Source organism: Eulemur rufifrons, chromosome 16, assembly GCF_041146395.1.
Source record: "Eulemur rufifrons isolate Redbay chromosome 16, OSU_ERuf_1, whole genome shotgun sequence".
NCBI lineage: Eukaryota > Metazoa > Chordata > Mammalia > Primates > Lemuridae > Eulemur > Eulemur rufifrons.
The window spans coordinates 92557937-92573653 of NC_090998.1; the positions used below are offsets into that span (position 1 = coordinate 92557937).

The window sequence follows — 15717 nt, forward strand, 5'->3', positions numbered from 1 at the left end:
CAAAATGGCAGAAGGTTCCTGAAAGGCCTAGCATAGCTCTGTGAGCCATAGCTGGGGCCACCGTCATCGTGGTCAATGTCCCTGCTGCTGTGGGCAGAGACGGTTCCAGGGAAGCGTGGCATTCTCCGTGCTAGTCCGGGTGACTTACCGAGGGTGCCCGTGGAGGCCCACCCTGTCCTCAACAAAACTCAGGCCAGTTTTCGGGAACCTTGTCTCCCAGGCTTTGGCTCGAACGAAACTGGAGATGGGGGAAGCCCTTCAAAGCTCTGGCTGAGGGGAGGTGTTGGGGAGGCAGGGACGTGGCCTGGGCCTGAGCGAGGGGCGCAGGGGAGAGTGTGGGGCACCGGGGTGTCTGTTGGACCGACGGGCCTTAACTGCCCCACTTGGACACAGACCTGGGCCTGGGCTGGGGGCAAGTGAGTGCAGGGGCCCGGGGTGAGCAAGCGTGTCCCTCCCCGGGTGGGGTCAGCAGGCGTCTCCCGAGGGACTGCCCAGAGCCTGTAGGACTCCAGGGCGGGGCTCCCCGGGGGCAGGGGGAGCAGCGGCATTTGGCCCCAGGGCCCCTTTCCCTGGGCCGCGGAGGTCCCCCAGGCCCATGACGGCTGCTGACCGTGGCAGCAGCCACCGAGGGTGTGGAGCAGCAATGACTCGGGCCACACGCTCTGAGAGGGGCTGGGAGAGGGGGACGCTGTGGGCCCTGCCGTGGGGGCAGAGACCCCCTGGGAGTGAGGAGGAGGGAGCAGCGTGGCCGGGGGCCTGGGGCTGGCAGGCTCGGGTGTGTGACCCTCCCTCGTGCTCTTGCAGGGGGTACACGAGTCCAGGGGCGTGACGGAAGACTACCTGCGCCTGGAGACGCTGATCCAGAAAGTGGTGTCGCCGTACCTGGGCACCTACGGCCTCTACTCCAGCGAGGGGCCCTTCACCCACTCCTGCATCCTCGGTAGGGGTCCGCCTGGGCTGGGGCAGGGCTGGCTGGTGAACGGGCGGGCAAGGGAGGCTCCACGGCCGAGCCTTGGCAGAGCCAGCCTCCTACTCGGGATGGGCTTCTCGGGCGTGCGGCACTCCTGTCCTGAGTGTCCACCAGCCCTGCCTCGCTGGCCTGGACAGGAGGGTGGGGGCTGGGCAGGCAGCCCCACCAGGCCTCTGTTCCCCGGGAGGTCACATCTGTGCTTGGTGACCAGAAGTCGGCCAGACAAGGCGTTTTCCCACAAGCAGATGCCTGGAGCCTGAGGACTCCTGCTCCACCAGGGAACCGCAGGGGCAGAGGAGGGCCGAGGTCCCAGGTGGGCAGGGGCGTCCGGGCTGCCTGGCACGTCCAGCAGGAGCCAGCCCCGTTGCTCCCTTGATAGAGCCCGTTGGTTCATACAGCAACGTCACTTGAGCACCTACTGTGTGCCCAGCCCCACCGTCACTAGCTGCAGTCCCACAGGGCAAGCAGACCAGCAAGTCCCCAAGGTGACATTGAGCTGAGGGACGGGAACATCCCAGGCCAAGGGGACAGGTGGCATAAGGGCCACTTGGGAACGTGCCCTCCATGCAGAGTGGCACCTCTGTGCCCACCTGCTGGCATAAAACCCGCCCGCCGATGCGTCTCAGCTCAGGCAGTGCCCCTGCATTGAGGGGGGCTTTGAGACCCCAGCCTGGGCAGGACGGACCCTCCCGCCTCCCAGGCCAGGAAAGACCCTGGAGGTGCTTGCTGCGCTCAGCCCTGCCACCTGGTGGTCACTGTTGGGACTGCAGGGCCCTGAGTGGGCTCCTGAAACCTGCCCCCACCCAGCCTCGGCCCCCAGGGCCACCGCCTCCCACCCAGATGACCGATGGGGCCTCCTACCTGGGTCCCCGCGTCTGCCCTCATCTCTTGCAGTATATTACTCTCCACACATTGAGGCCCATTGACACCTGCTCCTCCGAATAGACTCCCAGCCTGGCCTTACGTGGGAGGCTTTTGCCACCTGCCCCCAGCGTGGCCACGACCGACCCTGTGGCTTGCCCACGTAACACACGGACACCAGGAGACCAGCTCTGAGGGCAGGGGCTGTGTCTGCCTAGGAAAGTGCCGGCACCTAGCAAGCACCAAGACCCACAGGCTTCCACAGATGGGGAAACTGAGGCACGGAGGAAATACATAACTTACCTAGGGTCATACACAGGCCACTGGCAAGGTGCAGATTCCAGCCTGGGCGGTTGACTTGAGGCCCTGCTCGTCCAGGGGTCACTAGGACCTGACCTAGCGTCAGAGCCGGGAGCCCGTGTCCGACTCTGGGCCAGGATCTGGGTCGGTCAGGCCTTCCCAGCAAGCGCCAGGGGGTGCTCGCGCAAAGGAGCAGGTGGGCGAGTGGCCGTCCTGCCCAGCCTCTGGCGTGTGGCACCTGTGACCGTGTCTCTCTCTCCAGAGAAGCGCTTCCTGCGCCGCTCCCGCTCGGGGGACGTGCTGGCCAAGAACCCGGTGGTGCGCTCCAAGAGCTACAACACGCCGCTGCTGAACCCCGTGGCCGAGCACGAGGCGGAGGGCGCCGCGGCCGGCGGCACGAGCATCCGCAGGCACTCCGTGTCCGAGATGACGTCCTGCCCCGAGACCCAGGGCTTCTCCGACACACCCGGCCAGGGCCCTGCGGGGGCCTTCAGGTCCTCCCCGGCACCCCACTCGGGGCCCTGCCCCAGCAGACTGTGCCCCCCCAGCCAGCCCCCCGAGCAGAGCCCGGGCCCGGCCCACGGCTCTCCGCCCACCTCCAGCCCCGAGAACCTGGTGGACCAGATCCTGGAATCCGTGGACTCGGATTCCGAGGGGATTTTCATTGACTTTGGCCGGGGCCGCAGCTCGGGGGCGTCCGACTTTGAGGGCCCCGGGAGCCGGCAGAGTGTCGTGTGAGGGCCTTGGGGCTGGCCTCACGTTTTTACTGACCCCCACGTGTGCGTGTCCCTGTGGTGTGTGCGTGCGAGACTTTTATACTTCGTCCTGTTCTGGCCAGCCCCGTCAGCCTGTCACTAGCCTCGGTCACTTTGTACTCCTGGGTCTGTGTTGGAAACATCTGCCTCCCCTGCTCAGCCCAGGTCTGCTTTGGGGGAGACTGAGTTGGCGTCACCCAGGCGCACGGGTCAGCTTCCTGGCGTCGGGGGATCGGCCACTCGCTCCCGCCCCAGCCCTGCTGTGTCCGCGCCCACCCACGGAGAACGTGAGTCGGTGTGTTCTGCCCACGCCGGGCCCCCCCAAATGGCCGGCCTGCAGCAGACCCGCCCTCCAGCGCAGCAAGACCTTGGCATGTGGCTGTCTCAGAAGCCTCCTGGCAGCCTGGCCTGTCTCTGCGTGGGGTGGCCGTGGGGACAGGGTGGGGTGGAATAAAACCTGTCATCCTGGCTCCCAGGCTCGTGCGTGCAGTGCCAGCTCCACGGACGTCCCACCAGGGTGCTCACCCTCAGGCCCTGCCTCACAGGGCCTCCCCACTCCTGGGGAGGGCAGGTTCCCAGGGCCCGGGGGCCTACACAGGTCGGGGGCTGCCCTGTTGCCCAGCCTCACCTAGCTTTCTGCTTCGCTTTCCCTGCCCCTGAGGGAGGTGCCTGGAGGAAGAGCTGGGACACCGAGGATCGGGGCTGGGTGCCGGTCACAGGCCATACTGCCAGGGGTCTGGCTCTGACTGTGCCCCTGGTGTTAGCCAGGACAGAAGCGCTGAAGCCGGGGCTGCGGGGGGGTGGCACACGACCCCCTGAGCCCCTGGTGCTGGAGAGGAGCCCAGACGGGGTGGGGGTGACCTGCTAGAGGCCACCTGGGCTAGGAGGCCTGATCTGACACTACTCTGGCCACCTCTGCAGCCTTGCTGTCCCCAAATGCAGTTTCCCCAAGCCCTTGGGGTTGGGAGGTCACCTTCTGGCAGCAGCCGGGCAGGGGCTGCTCCCTGCCCCCTGGTGGGCGGCACCCCCGTTCCTGAGAGCTGCTGAAGGCCAACCTGGAAGCTGAACCTGGGGCAGGCTTCTCTGGACCCCCTTTTAAAGGGCCAGGGGTCTGTGTGACCTCCCGGGGAAGAGGGTGTGTGGGTCTCTTCGTCTGGGGGGCCCTTCTGCACCCGGTCCACCTGCTGACCCCCGCCCGCCCCAGCACCCGGCAAAGCACTCTGCCCTGGTGGGGTTACTCTGGGGGGGTGGGGCGGGTGCTCTGAGCTAATGAAAGCGCTGGCCAGGGCAGGCGAGCAGGTGTGACAGGCCCAGTGAGCGGTGGTCGGGGGCAGGGGGTGGAGCTTCACCCAGGGCCGAATCCCGGGGGCTGGTCCACAGTTCTGCTGGCAGAGCCCTCCAGATGGAGGGGTTTCCGTCCCGTGGGACAAACAGACCAGGAGCCCTTGCTTTGCCCCAGGAGGGGTGCGGAGGAAGGGAGGGCAGGGCCAGGAGGAAGTCTGGTTTGGCCTCATTGAGCTTCAGCTGTCATCTGTGATAGGGGCGCATACTGGCCTCACAGAGCTCTCAGGTGGTGCTGTGGGAACCGGTGTGGCCCTGGGCACAGCACGGCTGGGTGCCTGCGAGGGGAAGAGCCACCCCAGTCTCAGGACTCGGGCAGCAGGCGGGAGGCTGAACCTGGTCTAGGAACTGTCGGCGTGGCTCATGGGGCTGAGATCCCCAAATGCCCTCCTTGGCTCCCAGCTTCCCCATGGAACCTGGGGTGGGCCTGGGACCCCACCACACCTGGGGAGAGGCTGTGGGTGGCCATTCTCAGCAGGGCTCTCAGAGTCACCTCGAGACAAAAGGACCAAAGGGCAGAAGATATGGCAGGGATTTGCTGTCTGGGCTCTGCTCACACTGGGGCGCTGCACCCTCTGTTCTGTCTCCCACCCCATGTTGGGGCTCCATTCTGGAGGTCTCAGTACCCCTGTCAAGCATCCTGGGCCCCTGGGTGCTGCTGGGCCTGGTCTGACCCAGGGGATGCTGCTGGCACCTGCTGGCTGGCATTCAGGGGCATGGCAAGGTGGTCCCTTTCCTTGGTGGCCCCTGAGCTCTTTGACTAATCCACCCTCCTCGACACCAGCCAGCGATGTCTGCACCTGCTGAAGCCCAGGGAGGAGGGTGGGCCCTGAGCCTGGGCCCCGAGCATGGGTCCCCGGAGGCTGGGGAAGTCAGGAGGCCGCTCCCGCTGGGCTGCACCCCCAGGCCCATAAAGGAGCTGCCCGCCGAGGGGGCTGCGCATGTCTGTTTAGACTCTGCCTTGTTCCCCAAAACGTCTGAGGTGATCTACGTCCAAACATCTTATAAAGTGGTAAGTTATCACACAGCTTCTGTGGCTCTTAAAAATACACACACACACACACACACACGTAAATTGTCAGTGAAAACCCAGGAACAGGGAAAACATAAATAGGGGGTAAGTCAGGACAGGAGGCCAGCTGTTACAGACGGACGTGCTTTGGCCTCAGGTGAGACACAGGTGTCTCCTGCAAGAGCCGAACCTTACCCTGAAGGCCACGTCACTGACCACGCTCACTTCGGCCACCAGGGTGCTCAGGTAAGTCCCAAGCTCGCTGCGGCCCACAATGTCGTTCCTGTAGCCCTGCCCTGCCCTCCCCAACCTGAGTCCCATCTCTGTCCCCACCCGCGCCTGGCGTCCAGTTTCCTGGCTTACTCTTCCCAGAACTTGCCACTGAAATGCGGTGCTGGAAGCGGGATTTGGAGGTCAGGGGCTCACACCCTGCGCGAGGTGGGTTCGATGCAGAAGCGGAGTGGAGAGAGCCGGTGGTTTGAACCAGCTGTGGACACGCTGTCCGGAGTTGCACGTTTACAGCATCTGAATCCTTGCTCCGTCCTCCCTGGGCCCTGGAGGAAATCTGGGCCCGAGAGAGGCCCAGAGGTTTTAGCTTCGAGAGCTCCTGGGAGCCCTGCGGAAACTTCCTTATTTGTGTCCCTCCCCCCACCCCCAGCCCCGGCCCCGACTCCGAGGAGGCCAGCAGGCGGCTCCTCTCCCTCTGCCGCTGAACCCCAGCTGCAGGGGAGCCCGACCCCCCAGCATCTGTTACAGGGTGAAATGATGTGTTAATTTGTTAATTATGGTGGATCTGTCACCGGCAGCACACGGGAGTCTCCATTGGGCTCCTGTCCTCTGGGTCTCCAGGGCTGGGGCTCAGGAAACCGTTTTATTATTTTTGTCTTTCGTGTTTAATTCTGTGTGTGGCGGGGGGGGGGGGGGGGGTGTCTCCTGAACACTCTGCCCCTCACCTCTCAAATGCACAGTCCCAGGCCCTGGCTCCCTCTGCTCACCCTGAGTCTGCATTTCAGCCAGGCGTGGGGGCTCCAAAAGCTAAGGTGACAGGTCCTGCTAAAGGAAGTCAGCAAACAGCACATCAGGCCAAAGCCTCCAGGGCAGAACGTGAAGCATGCGGCCTTCGCTGGGGTGGGGCGCCCCGCCTCCGTCAGCAGAGGACGCTCCTATGAGTCCCCGCTCGCTCGTGGGTGGGGAGGGGACAGGAGTCACCCACACATCAGGGGAAGATCTGATGGGAACAAAAAAGCTCTTACTAAAAATATTCATTCAGCTGGGAAACCCGTGGTCGATAACTCCTGCTCGGCGCACCCCCCATGCAACATCGTGGGGTTCCCCTGCCCCACACCCCGACTTCCTGGGGCATCAGGGAGCCACAGGTGCCGCCTCAGAACAATGTTTCGAAAGCATACAATAGATGCATAGGATGACAGAGGAAACCCATCTTATTGCTACACGGCTTGCGAGACATTTAAAACACGTGTGCGTGGTAGCAGTCACATCTTTAGCAACGCGATAATAAGCAGGTCTCACGCAGACCCAGTGGGGACGGACTTTGGGGTCCTGAGAGCGTCTGCAGTAGGTCGAGGTTTACCGGCCTCTGCCTGCGGCCCCAGCCCGTCCGAGGCCATCGCCAGCAAGCCGCGGGCTCTGCTCACACGAGTGGGCTTTGGTAACTTGTTCCGTGGTTAGGAACATAAAGATGTCATTGTTTTTCCATGGAGTTCACAGACCCCTGAATTTAATCCCCCGCGGGCTCAGGGGCAGGAGGGATTCCGAACCCCAGGCCTGGGAGCCCCCCCTGTGAGGCACCAGAAGCCTCACGTGGGGATGGGAAATGTGCAGGGCGCCGTGGGGCCCACTGCTGGGGCAGCCTGGTCTCCCCGTCACACCCAGAGGACCAGGGGCCCAGTGCGTCAGGGGTGGCCTGTCCCCCGAGACGCCTCCCCCCCAACCCTGGGGTCCCTGGGTCTGGCCATTCCCCCTCATTCCTGGCCCATTCCCCACCCATCTCAGCAGCTCCCAGCTCCAGCCTGGCAAACTCCTCATCTCTGTGTTTCCTGACAACAAAGGCTCCCTGGTTCCCCTCGTGGGGAGACTTGGCCACACTCTCCCAACCCCTCTGTACCAGGACCTGTCGGGTTTCCATGGGACCGTGAGCCCCTCAGGTGGGCTTGTGTCGACCCAGCAGTAGACGGCCACTTCATGGCAGAGGGGTCATTTTCCAGGTGACCCTGTGCTCCTCTGTCCCCAGTACTCCCCCTGGATGGGAGAGGGCTGGTGTGGGTCGCTGCATTGCAGAGCCAGGACTTCCAGGGTTGGACCCTGAACCATTGCTGTGTGGTGTCGGGCAGGTCACCGCATCCTCAGTGTCCCCATCTATAACAAGGATCTTCCCAGTTACGAAATTCTGTGACTGTGTCTTTGCTTGTCTATGCATTAAGGACCCACATGGAGAGCAGGGGCGGTAAGACTAAACCGCCAGCCACCGGGCCTCCGGATGAAGCAGCTCTGCACACATGACCACATATTGGGGACCTGTGTACTTAATGGGTTTTGACCTGAAGGTGATAATGGCTTAATAATAAACTAATGGTTTTATCCCAAGAACCCTTCTCCTCGTTGACTGATGTGTTTGCAGAGAGCTCTAACAGGCTGTAAAAAGCTATAAAAATGTAAAGTATCATCAACATCATCTGCAGGAAGACTTCCTCATGCTGGCATTTCTCTTCCCTCTGCGGGGATCCACGTCAGCCCGGGGCCTGCAGGGGAGGAGGCCAGGGGGTGTAAAATACGAGGGTGAGGGTGGGCGAGGCCCTCGTTGTCAAGCCCCTGCAGCAGATGCTGGCTGGTTACGCAGAGGAGCTTGTTAGAGAGTGTTGGGAGCTCCCAGTGTCACAGGAGGCGGCAAGAGCCAAGCTGGGGCTTAGCTTCCAGCACAACGCCCAGAACCACCCCGCACAACGGCATGGCCTGCTGGGACAATGGGCAGCAAGCACTGCAGCCCCTGCACAGGGAAGCTCCCCCACACAGAGATGCTCTCACCTCACAGGGAGGCTCCCGCTGCACAGATGCCCCATTGCATAGAGATGCTCCGGTTGCACTGGACCAAACATAGCTGCCACCAGCACCAATACCGTTGTGTCCAGGTCCTCCACCTTGTAGCCACCATGGCCTCCCTCACCACCCAAGCTGACATCGCCACAGCCACCCATGTCCAGGCTGATGAATTCCAGGACAGCCTCCCCTCCCAGGGTGTGCATCACAGTGGTGGATCCCGGGTAACTGTCCCGGCCCTGGTGGCAAAGGAGGCTGGGCAAACTGGTTATCTGGTCACCTTGGGGCAGTACCTTTTGTCGGGTAAGGAATTCCCATGTAGCAAGGGCATTCGAAAGGCGGGAGATGCCAGTATGCGTGATCAGTGTCTGCCCCAATGTCAAACATAGCATCAGGAGTGTGGCCTGCTCAGCTGCCAATCAACAGGGTTTCAGTTATTAGGCCCCCAAATCCCAGGACTCGTGGTTTTGCTCTGCTTCCAGTCAGTCCTGACAACCAGGTGCGCTTTCTCCAAACAGGGGACCGGGGCACACGATAGGAAGGAGGGTCAGGACACCTGGCTGGGGGTCCAGGCTTGGCTACGCAGCAGCAAAGCAAGGCTGGTGACACTCGGGATCCCAGGGGCCTGTCCCGTAAAGGGAGGGGGTTGGAAGACGATCTTCTAGACTACGTTAAAATGGCTTAAGCTGGCTGTCACATGCACGCATCAGGGGAGAAATGTGGGTTTCGTGGTTTTAATGAGGTTAAAGGCAGGCCACGTCTTAGCTCAAGCAGCTGGCGGGGTGAGTTAATCTGGGAGAAAACAAATGGGAAGACCAGGACCTTGGACGCAGATCCTCATTTCCTCCTTAAAGTTCTCCATCCCCCAGCGCTTGTTAATGTAGAATTTGCTGCTTGGGAGAGAACCAGCTCTCCGACTTCATAAACATTGGTGAGAACAAATTTAATAAAGCCGGGAATAATACCATTCAGAAGTAATTCCTTCATTTTGCACTATTATTCTTTCTTTTCTATTGCAAAGCATTTGAAATGCAAGGAGTTATTGTTATAGCAACAAAAGGAAATGACTAACTGGTTGATTACTGATTAGACAGTGCTTGGGGAAAACAGAAGAAAGCGCCTAAAAGGGAGCCGCCTGGGTTTTCAGCTCTTTCTGTTCCTTTCCCTCCAGTGTGAATGGCGGAACGCACCTGCACTCCTCGCCCCACGACCATTCTGCACTGTGGCTGTACTGTCTGTATTTTAACGTCCCTACGCTGTGGTTGTGGAATTTGCATGAGGTTTTCAGAGAACACAAATGCAAGGAGGGCAGTTTCTCCCCAACATCCCTCAACACCGTGAAATTACTGTGCCAGTCATAAACTGCAGAGCCACTGGGGGGTATTTTCTCTGCCTTCCGTCCAAAGTTGCTTTTAAAAGCAGAATGCCAGCAAATTGTCCCTCTTTCACGAGAGACTGATCTGACAATGGTAAGAAAGAAAGATGTTTCCATTCCACAAAAGGAAAAGAGAAACCAGCATCAGGCACCAGAGGAAAACGATCAAGTGTGTGTCGCCGGAATGCGACATCTCCGTGACTTCCTTGTCATGTTCTGAGAGGGATGAAGACTTGGACGTAGGAATAGGCCCCTTCCCGGTCGACCCAGAGCTCTGACGAGTATGTGCCTTCGGAGTCAGACAGCACCGTGGTCCTCTCTGCCTCCCCCCACCTCCAAGTCCTCTGGGAACAAGGAAGGAAGAAGACAATAATACACAGTGTCGGGTGACTTGAACAGGCCACAGGCAGGGACAGTTACAAATTCATTGCACAGGAAAAGGCAGCTGCTTGTGAGGCAGAGCAGGGACCCCTTTTAGGGGCTTGCTGGGGGTGGGGTGCCCAAGCACGGAAATTAAGGAAAATCTTGAGTCCCTTCAGGGCAGTTCCAGGCGCCTGGCTACCTTGAAAAGTGAATGGGAGTAACAGTGGCCTCCAAGCAAGCTGGGTCCCAAGGTGTGCTGGCTCCTGTGGAAGTTCAAAGGTGGCACTTTTGTTTCTTTGAGACAGAGTCTCACTCTGTTGCCCAGGCTAGAGTGCCATGGCATCAGCCTAGCTCATAGCAACCTCCAACTCCTGGGCTCAAGCAATCCTCCTGCCTCAGCCTCCCGAGTAGCTGGGACTACAGGCATGCGCCACCGCCACCATGCCCGGCTATTTTTTCTATTTTTAGTTGCCTGGCTAATTTTTTCTTTTTATTTTTTAGTAGAGATGGGGGGAGGGTCTCGCTGTTGCTGAGGTTGGTCTTGAATTCCTGACCTCAAGCGATCCTCCCACCTCAGCCTCCCAGAGTGCTAGGATTACAGGCCAAAAGGCGGCATCTTAACACACATTCTTGAGTTGTTTCCCAGAAACCCCCACAGGATGAGAACTGCAGATGAGGGAGGACTGAGGAATTCAACTGACAGCTGGTCTTTGGTCTAAATTTCTCCCTGAGAGGCCTGGCGAGAGCCACACCCATTTTAGCATTCCTTTCCTCTAATCTGAGAATTCCTGAATCCACCTATAACCTGTAGCCCCCATATCACGGCATCCCACCTTTGGGGGCCAAGCCAACGTGCAACCTCCGTTTTGTCTGCCACTCTGCTTTCCTGAAATGCAATTTCCATGCTTGGGCCCCACCGCCACCACCTCCACCCCGGGCAAGGCCCTAAAAGGGGTCCCTGCTGCGTCTCAGGGTTTGTCAACCTAAAGGAAAATACTGAGACAAAATTAACACAAATAGAGAGCTCATTTGGGCCAAATTCAAGGACGGCAACCTGGGAGACAGATCCAAGTTGCCCTGAATATACGCTGAGATCGCAGCAGTTACAAATGGGTTTTGTGAACAAGCGTGAACCTGGAGCCAGTCGTTCAGGATGGATCCCAAGTGGCTAACTGGGCCTAAGTTTAAAATAGAGCCAAGTGGCCATTTGCTGACTCCAGGTCACAGGGTACTCTGAGTTCCCCGACAATCCACATCTCTGTTTAACTTTGGGACTTCTACGCTCACCTGAAGCAACAAATCAGAGCTCAATTGCCTCAGCCAATCAGGGCTCAGCTGTGTTATCCAATCAGAACTCAGCGAGTTTCACTCTTTCATTTGCATAAATGGACCTGATTGGGAACCTGAGCAGGAACTTTTGTTCTTTGGACTGCAGGGTTTATGCTGGAGGCTGCCTCTCTCTGGCTTGGCAACTGTTTACTTGAGCAGAGTCTCCTCCAAATTCTTTTTCCAGAGTACCTTTGTTCACAGCTTTTCAAGGAAAAGGGAGGCTGTCTCTAAGTTGTTTATCAAGAATTTACACTAAAATAACATCAGCTATTGATTAGCTATACATTATTCTTTGGATCACAAATTCCAGGACCATGAAGATAGAGGTTAGGCAGCTGGTCAGGAAAAAAATGCTTTCAAACAATGTCCCTGGGACATGGGTCAGGGTTTGTGACTGCAGTCCCCTGCTCCTGCCTCTCCTAGCCTGATAAGGTTTGTATATCTCATTTAGCTCAGACTGCTCTGGCCATTTCTCTTCTCCAGGTGGTGTTCCGTGCCTGGCCTAAGCAATAACCCCTAATTGTCTTGGGATAAGGCAATGGGGCCCCTGGGATTGTGGAGCTGCCCCTCCCCAACAAAAGGAGAGAGAGGAGTGGGTGGGGGAGGGACACTTGAGGCAGGATCCTCAGGAGAGGACTGAAGTGAGGAGACAAACGTGAGAGGCGCTGGCGGCCTGACCACTCAGGCAGGGGTGGTGGCCCTGTGATGCATTTTGTAGGAACAGCCGTCAGAGTTTGATGAAGGACCACACATGGGGTGTGGGAGAAAGGGAGGAGCCTGGATGACCCCAAAGGCTTGGATGGGGCCAATGGGAGAACGAGCAGGGGAGCCCCAAGTGGACCCTGGCGCCAGCGCTGCCTGCTGAGACCTCTGCCAGCACCTGTCAGTGAGGTGGGAGCCTGGAGTTCCGGAGTGAGAAAAGAAAAAAATTTTAATCTGAGCAACTAGAGTCCTTTTAAATATCAGGCCCAGAAAGACATTAAAATAAGACAGCAATCATGGCCCATTGCCCCCTGGAGCTATGTACTCACCCTTGAAACTGTTTGCTACTGCCAGGAGTAGCTATTAATGTAATAACCCACACCCTGTGGCCTAACAATTATAGCCAATCACTAATCAATGTTATTTCTCTAAACCAATGAGAGCTCTCAACAAACAACATAGTATCAGCCCACTCCCTGTCCCCCTTGTTTGCCTTTAAAAAACTGCTTGTCACAAAGGCCACAGGGAGCTCACATGCAAAATCCGAATCTTCCTGGCAACTATCCTCACTGTGGCTCAAGTAAACTCTTTTTAATTTTATTTTTTTTGAGACAGAGCCTCACTCTGTCGGCCGGACTAGAGTGCCGTGGCGTCAGCCTAGCTCACAGCAACCTCAACCCCCTGGGTTCAAGTGATTCTTTCTGCGTCAGCCTCCCGAGTAGCTGGGACTACAGGCATGCGCCATGACACCTGACTAATTTTTCTATTTTTTTAGTAGAGACGGGGTCTTGCTTTTGCTCAGGCTGGTCTCCACTCCTGATCTCAAGCTATCCTCCTGCCTCGGCCTCCCAAAGTGCTAGGATTACAGGTGTGAGCCACCTCGCCCGGCCTCAAGTAAACTCTTTACACCATATTTTGTGCCTCAGCCTCTTCCTTTTAGGTCGACAGGAAGTACTAATTGGGAATCGTCAGGGTATATACTACGTGGAAAGAGAAGGCTGGATGGATCATGGGGGGTGTGGCTGAAAAGAGGTGCAGTTCATGGGCGGGGGCGCAGGTGGCAGGAGGCAGAGAAGGTGCAGCCAGATTGGTGGGCCACAGACCCCGGCCTGGCACAAACCCATCTTCACAACCCCACCTAAGGGAGCTGCTCGCCCCAATCGGAAAGTGGCGATTTGGGGGATGAACACTGGCACCTCCGGGAGTTGGGTCTCCAGTCTGAGCCTTCTGATCATGTGGCTTGGTCTGGACAGGCCCTGCATGCGTCCCTTGGGGCAGGGGCAGTGACTGTGCCCACGGGCAGAAAGGCAGCGTTTGGCCCTAAACCACCCAAGGCTTGGTCACAGCCCCTCCTCCAGGTAGCCCTCCCTGCCTCCGGGACTGCCCAGCCCCTGCCACTGTCGGGTTCTGAGCCCAGCTGAGGCCCCACTGCACTCCCAGGAGGTCAGCACCTGGCCCAGAGGCGCTTTGGGAGCATTTGTCGAATAAGCTTCCTCTCAAGTCACCTCCTCCCGCCTCACTTTGCACAGCCGTAAAATGGGGAAAGAAATCAGCAAGGAAAGCGCCCGCCCCAGCGTGGGCGCCGCGAGAAGGACATGCGACCCAGCGCGAGGGGCCTCAAGCGCGCGCCCCGCCCTCCCCGGCCCTGTCCCCGGGTCCCCCGAAACCCAGGCGGTCTCCTGGGCGGCCTGAGCTCTCGGGACACCTCGGGCCAGGTAGGAGGCGGGCGGGGGCGGGGCCTGCCCGGGAGCTACGTCCGGGGCGGGGCCAGGTGAGCCGCGGGCAGGGCGGGCCAGGTGCGGCGCCGCGGGGGCTGTGGCCAGGTAAGGCGGTGTCCGCGTGGGGCGCCCACGGGGGCCTGTGGCGCGGGAGGGGACGCCGTGGGCTCTGCGGGCGTCTGCGGCTGCCGGACAGGGCCCGCCGCCTGTTGGTGGGGGGTCGCCGAGGCGGGCGCGGAGCCACGTGAGGCGGTGGGGAGGCCCCGGGGGGCGCGCGGCCTCGGGGTCCCCTGGGCGCGCTCCCTTCCCCTTTCCCCTCCTCTCCTCCCCTCCCTACCTGCAGCCCCTTCCCCTCCTCGCTCCCCTCTGCCGGCGTTTGGTCTGGTCGGGCTGGGCTGTCGGCCCACACTTTCGCCGGCCGCCCTTTCCCCCCTTAATGGGGTCTCAGGGTGGGCCGCGTCCAGCCCCACACCGCGCCTGAGAGGTGGGTGGTCTTTCCCCCTTCCCAGATGACAAAACTGAGGCCAGAGCAGGTGCTGAACTGACTCAGACTCAGGGCGGGGGTCTGGCCAGGGCGACACACGGGGATAGACCCCCAGAGTGCATAGGCCAGACGCTCAGATCAGCCTCCGAAGTCGCCGGCGAGCGGGGAGGCTCTGCCTGGCTCCTTTCACTTTTCTTTTTTCTTTTTCCCCCCGTTCACCGGTAGCCCTCCCTCCCCCAGAGTAGTTAGAGAGGCTCCTCTCACTTTTCTCAAACCCTGGCGCGGTGCCCCTCCCTCCCAGGCCCAAATTCCTTGGAGGCAGGGTCAGGTCACCGTCGCCGGTCCGGTCACCTTCTGGCCTGGGGGGTTTCCCTGCTGCCCTGGGAGGAGCACGGAGGCGCTGGAGGGGGCACTGCAGACCCACAGGGGCGGCGGGTGGAATTCCCCGCAGGGGTTGTTTGGCGGGTGGGGACAGGGCTCGGCGGTCTGGTGGCCGCACACTTTGGGGTGTTATGGCAGAGGCCGTGTGGACTGCAGAGGGCGCTGTACTGTACCTCCGCTTGTTTGTGATTTAACACTCAACAGTTTTGAAAGTCAACGTCCTTTGGTTGTCCTCTGTGTCGATAATTTTGAGATCATGTTTGTAAGCACCTCAGGTAATGCGGTGACTACACAGTCCCCCCAGACCAACACCAGGGTGAAGAGGGCCATGGGACATGGGCCTGAGCCCAGCTGGTCCTTGTGGACAGCTGCCTGCCCAGTCTGGTCCCTCCTTCCAGGGGCCCAGAGTCTGGTCTCTGTGTGATAAAGAAAAGCCAGGGGCTTTTGGGAGGTCAGCGAGGGCTTCCTGGAGGAGGCAGCCATTGAGCTGGAAGATGGATGGGAGGTAGGCGGGGAAGTGTGTGCACCTAGGTGGCTAGGGAGAGTTCACATGTGAGGTGCAGGTGGGAAAGCCCGTGGAGTACCTGGCAGGTGGGGCAGGTGGGAATTTCCTTGGATAACATCATTGAAACTTACTTGACTAAACATCTCTCGCGTGTCATGGCCTCTGCCTGACAAGCTAGTTCCACACTGAGGTGGTCCTGGGCGTGTCATAGGTGGTAGGTGTAGAGGTGGCTTCAGTTAAAGACAGGACGGCAAGGAGCTCAGGTCACCCTGATGTTAGTATGTTTCACCACATTAAAAAACTCATCCCATTCCCTGAGTTTACCCTTGTTTTTCTGATAGGGAAACCGAGACACAGGCAGCACGGAAGTGAGGAAGAGCTGCAGGAGGAGTCAGGAGACCTGGTTTTTAGATGGTCACTTTTCCTCTCGGGGACTCAGCCTCCTCCCCTGTGAATGCCCAGTTAGCCGTCCCTCCCCAACATGGTCGTGATGGTCACTGTCCCGAGAGGCTGTCAAGCCCTAAATGACACTTGCTTGCCTTGTTCCTCGTTCACACCAGCCTCGTC

General features: G+C 59.4%; 2 protein-coding genes across 3 annotated transcripts in view; both read left to right on the top strand.

The window, feature by feature from the left end:
• Positions 1-3337, top strand: part of PRR5 (proline rich 5) — a 51031-nt gene extending 47694 nt beyond the window's left edge. For both annotated transcript variants that reach the window (XM_069491848.1, XM_069491847.1), the window contains 2 exons: positions 805-940; positions 2394-3337. In XM_069491848.1, coding sequence (XP_069347949.1) covers positions 805-940; positions 2394-2869 — 612 coding nt within the window. In that variant the 3' untranslated portion in view covers positions 2870-3337. The remainder of the gene's footprint in view (positions 1-804; positions 941-2393) is intronic.
• Positions 3338-13853: 10516 nt separating this feature from the next.
• The window catches only part of ARHGAP8 (Rho GTPase activating protein 8), a 72237-nt gene continuing 70373 nt past the window's right edge, over positions 13854-15717 (top strand). Inside the window, exon 1 of the mRNA XM_069491845.1 lies at positions 13854-13885. The gene's annotated coding sequence lies outside the window, so the exon portion shown is untranslated. The remainder of the gene's footprint in view (positions 13886-15717) is intronic.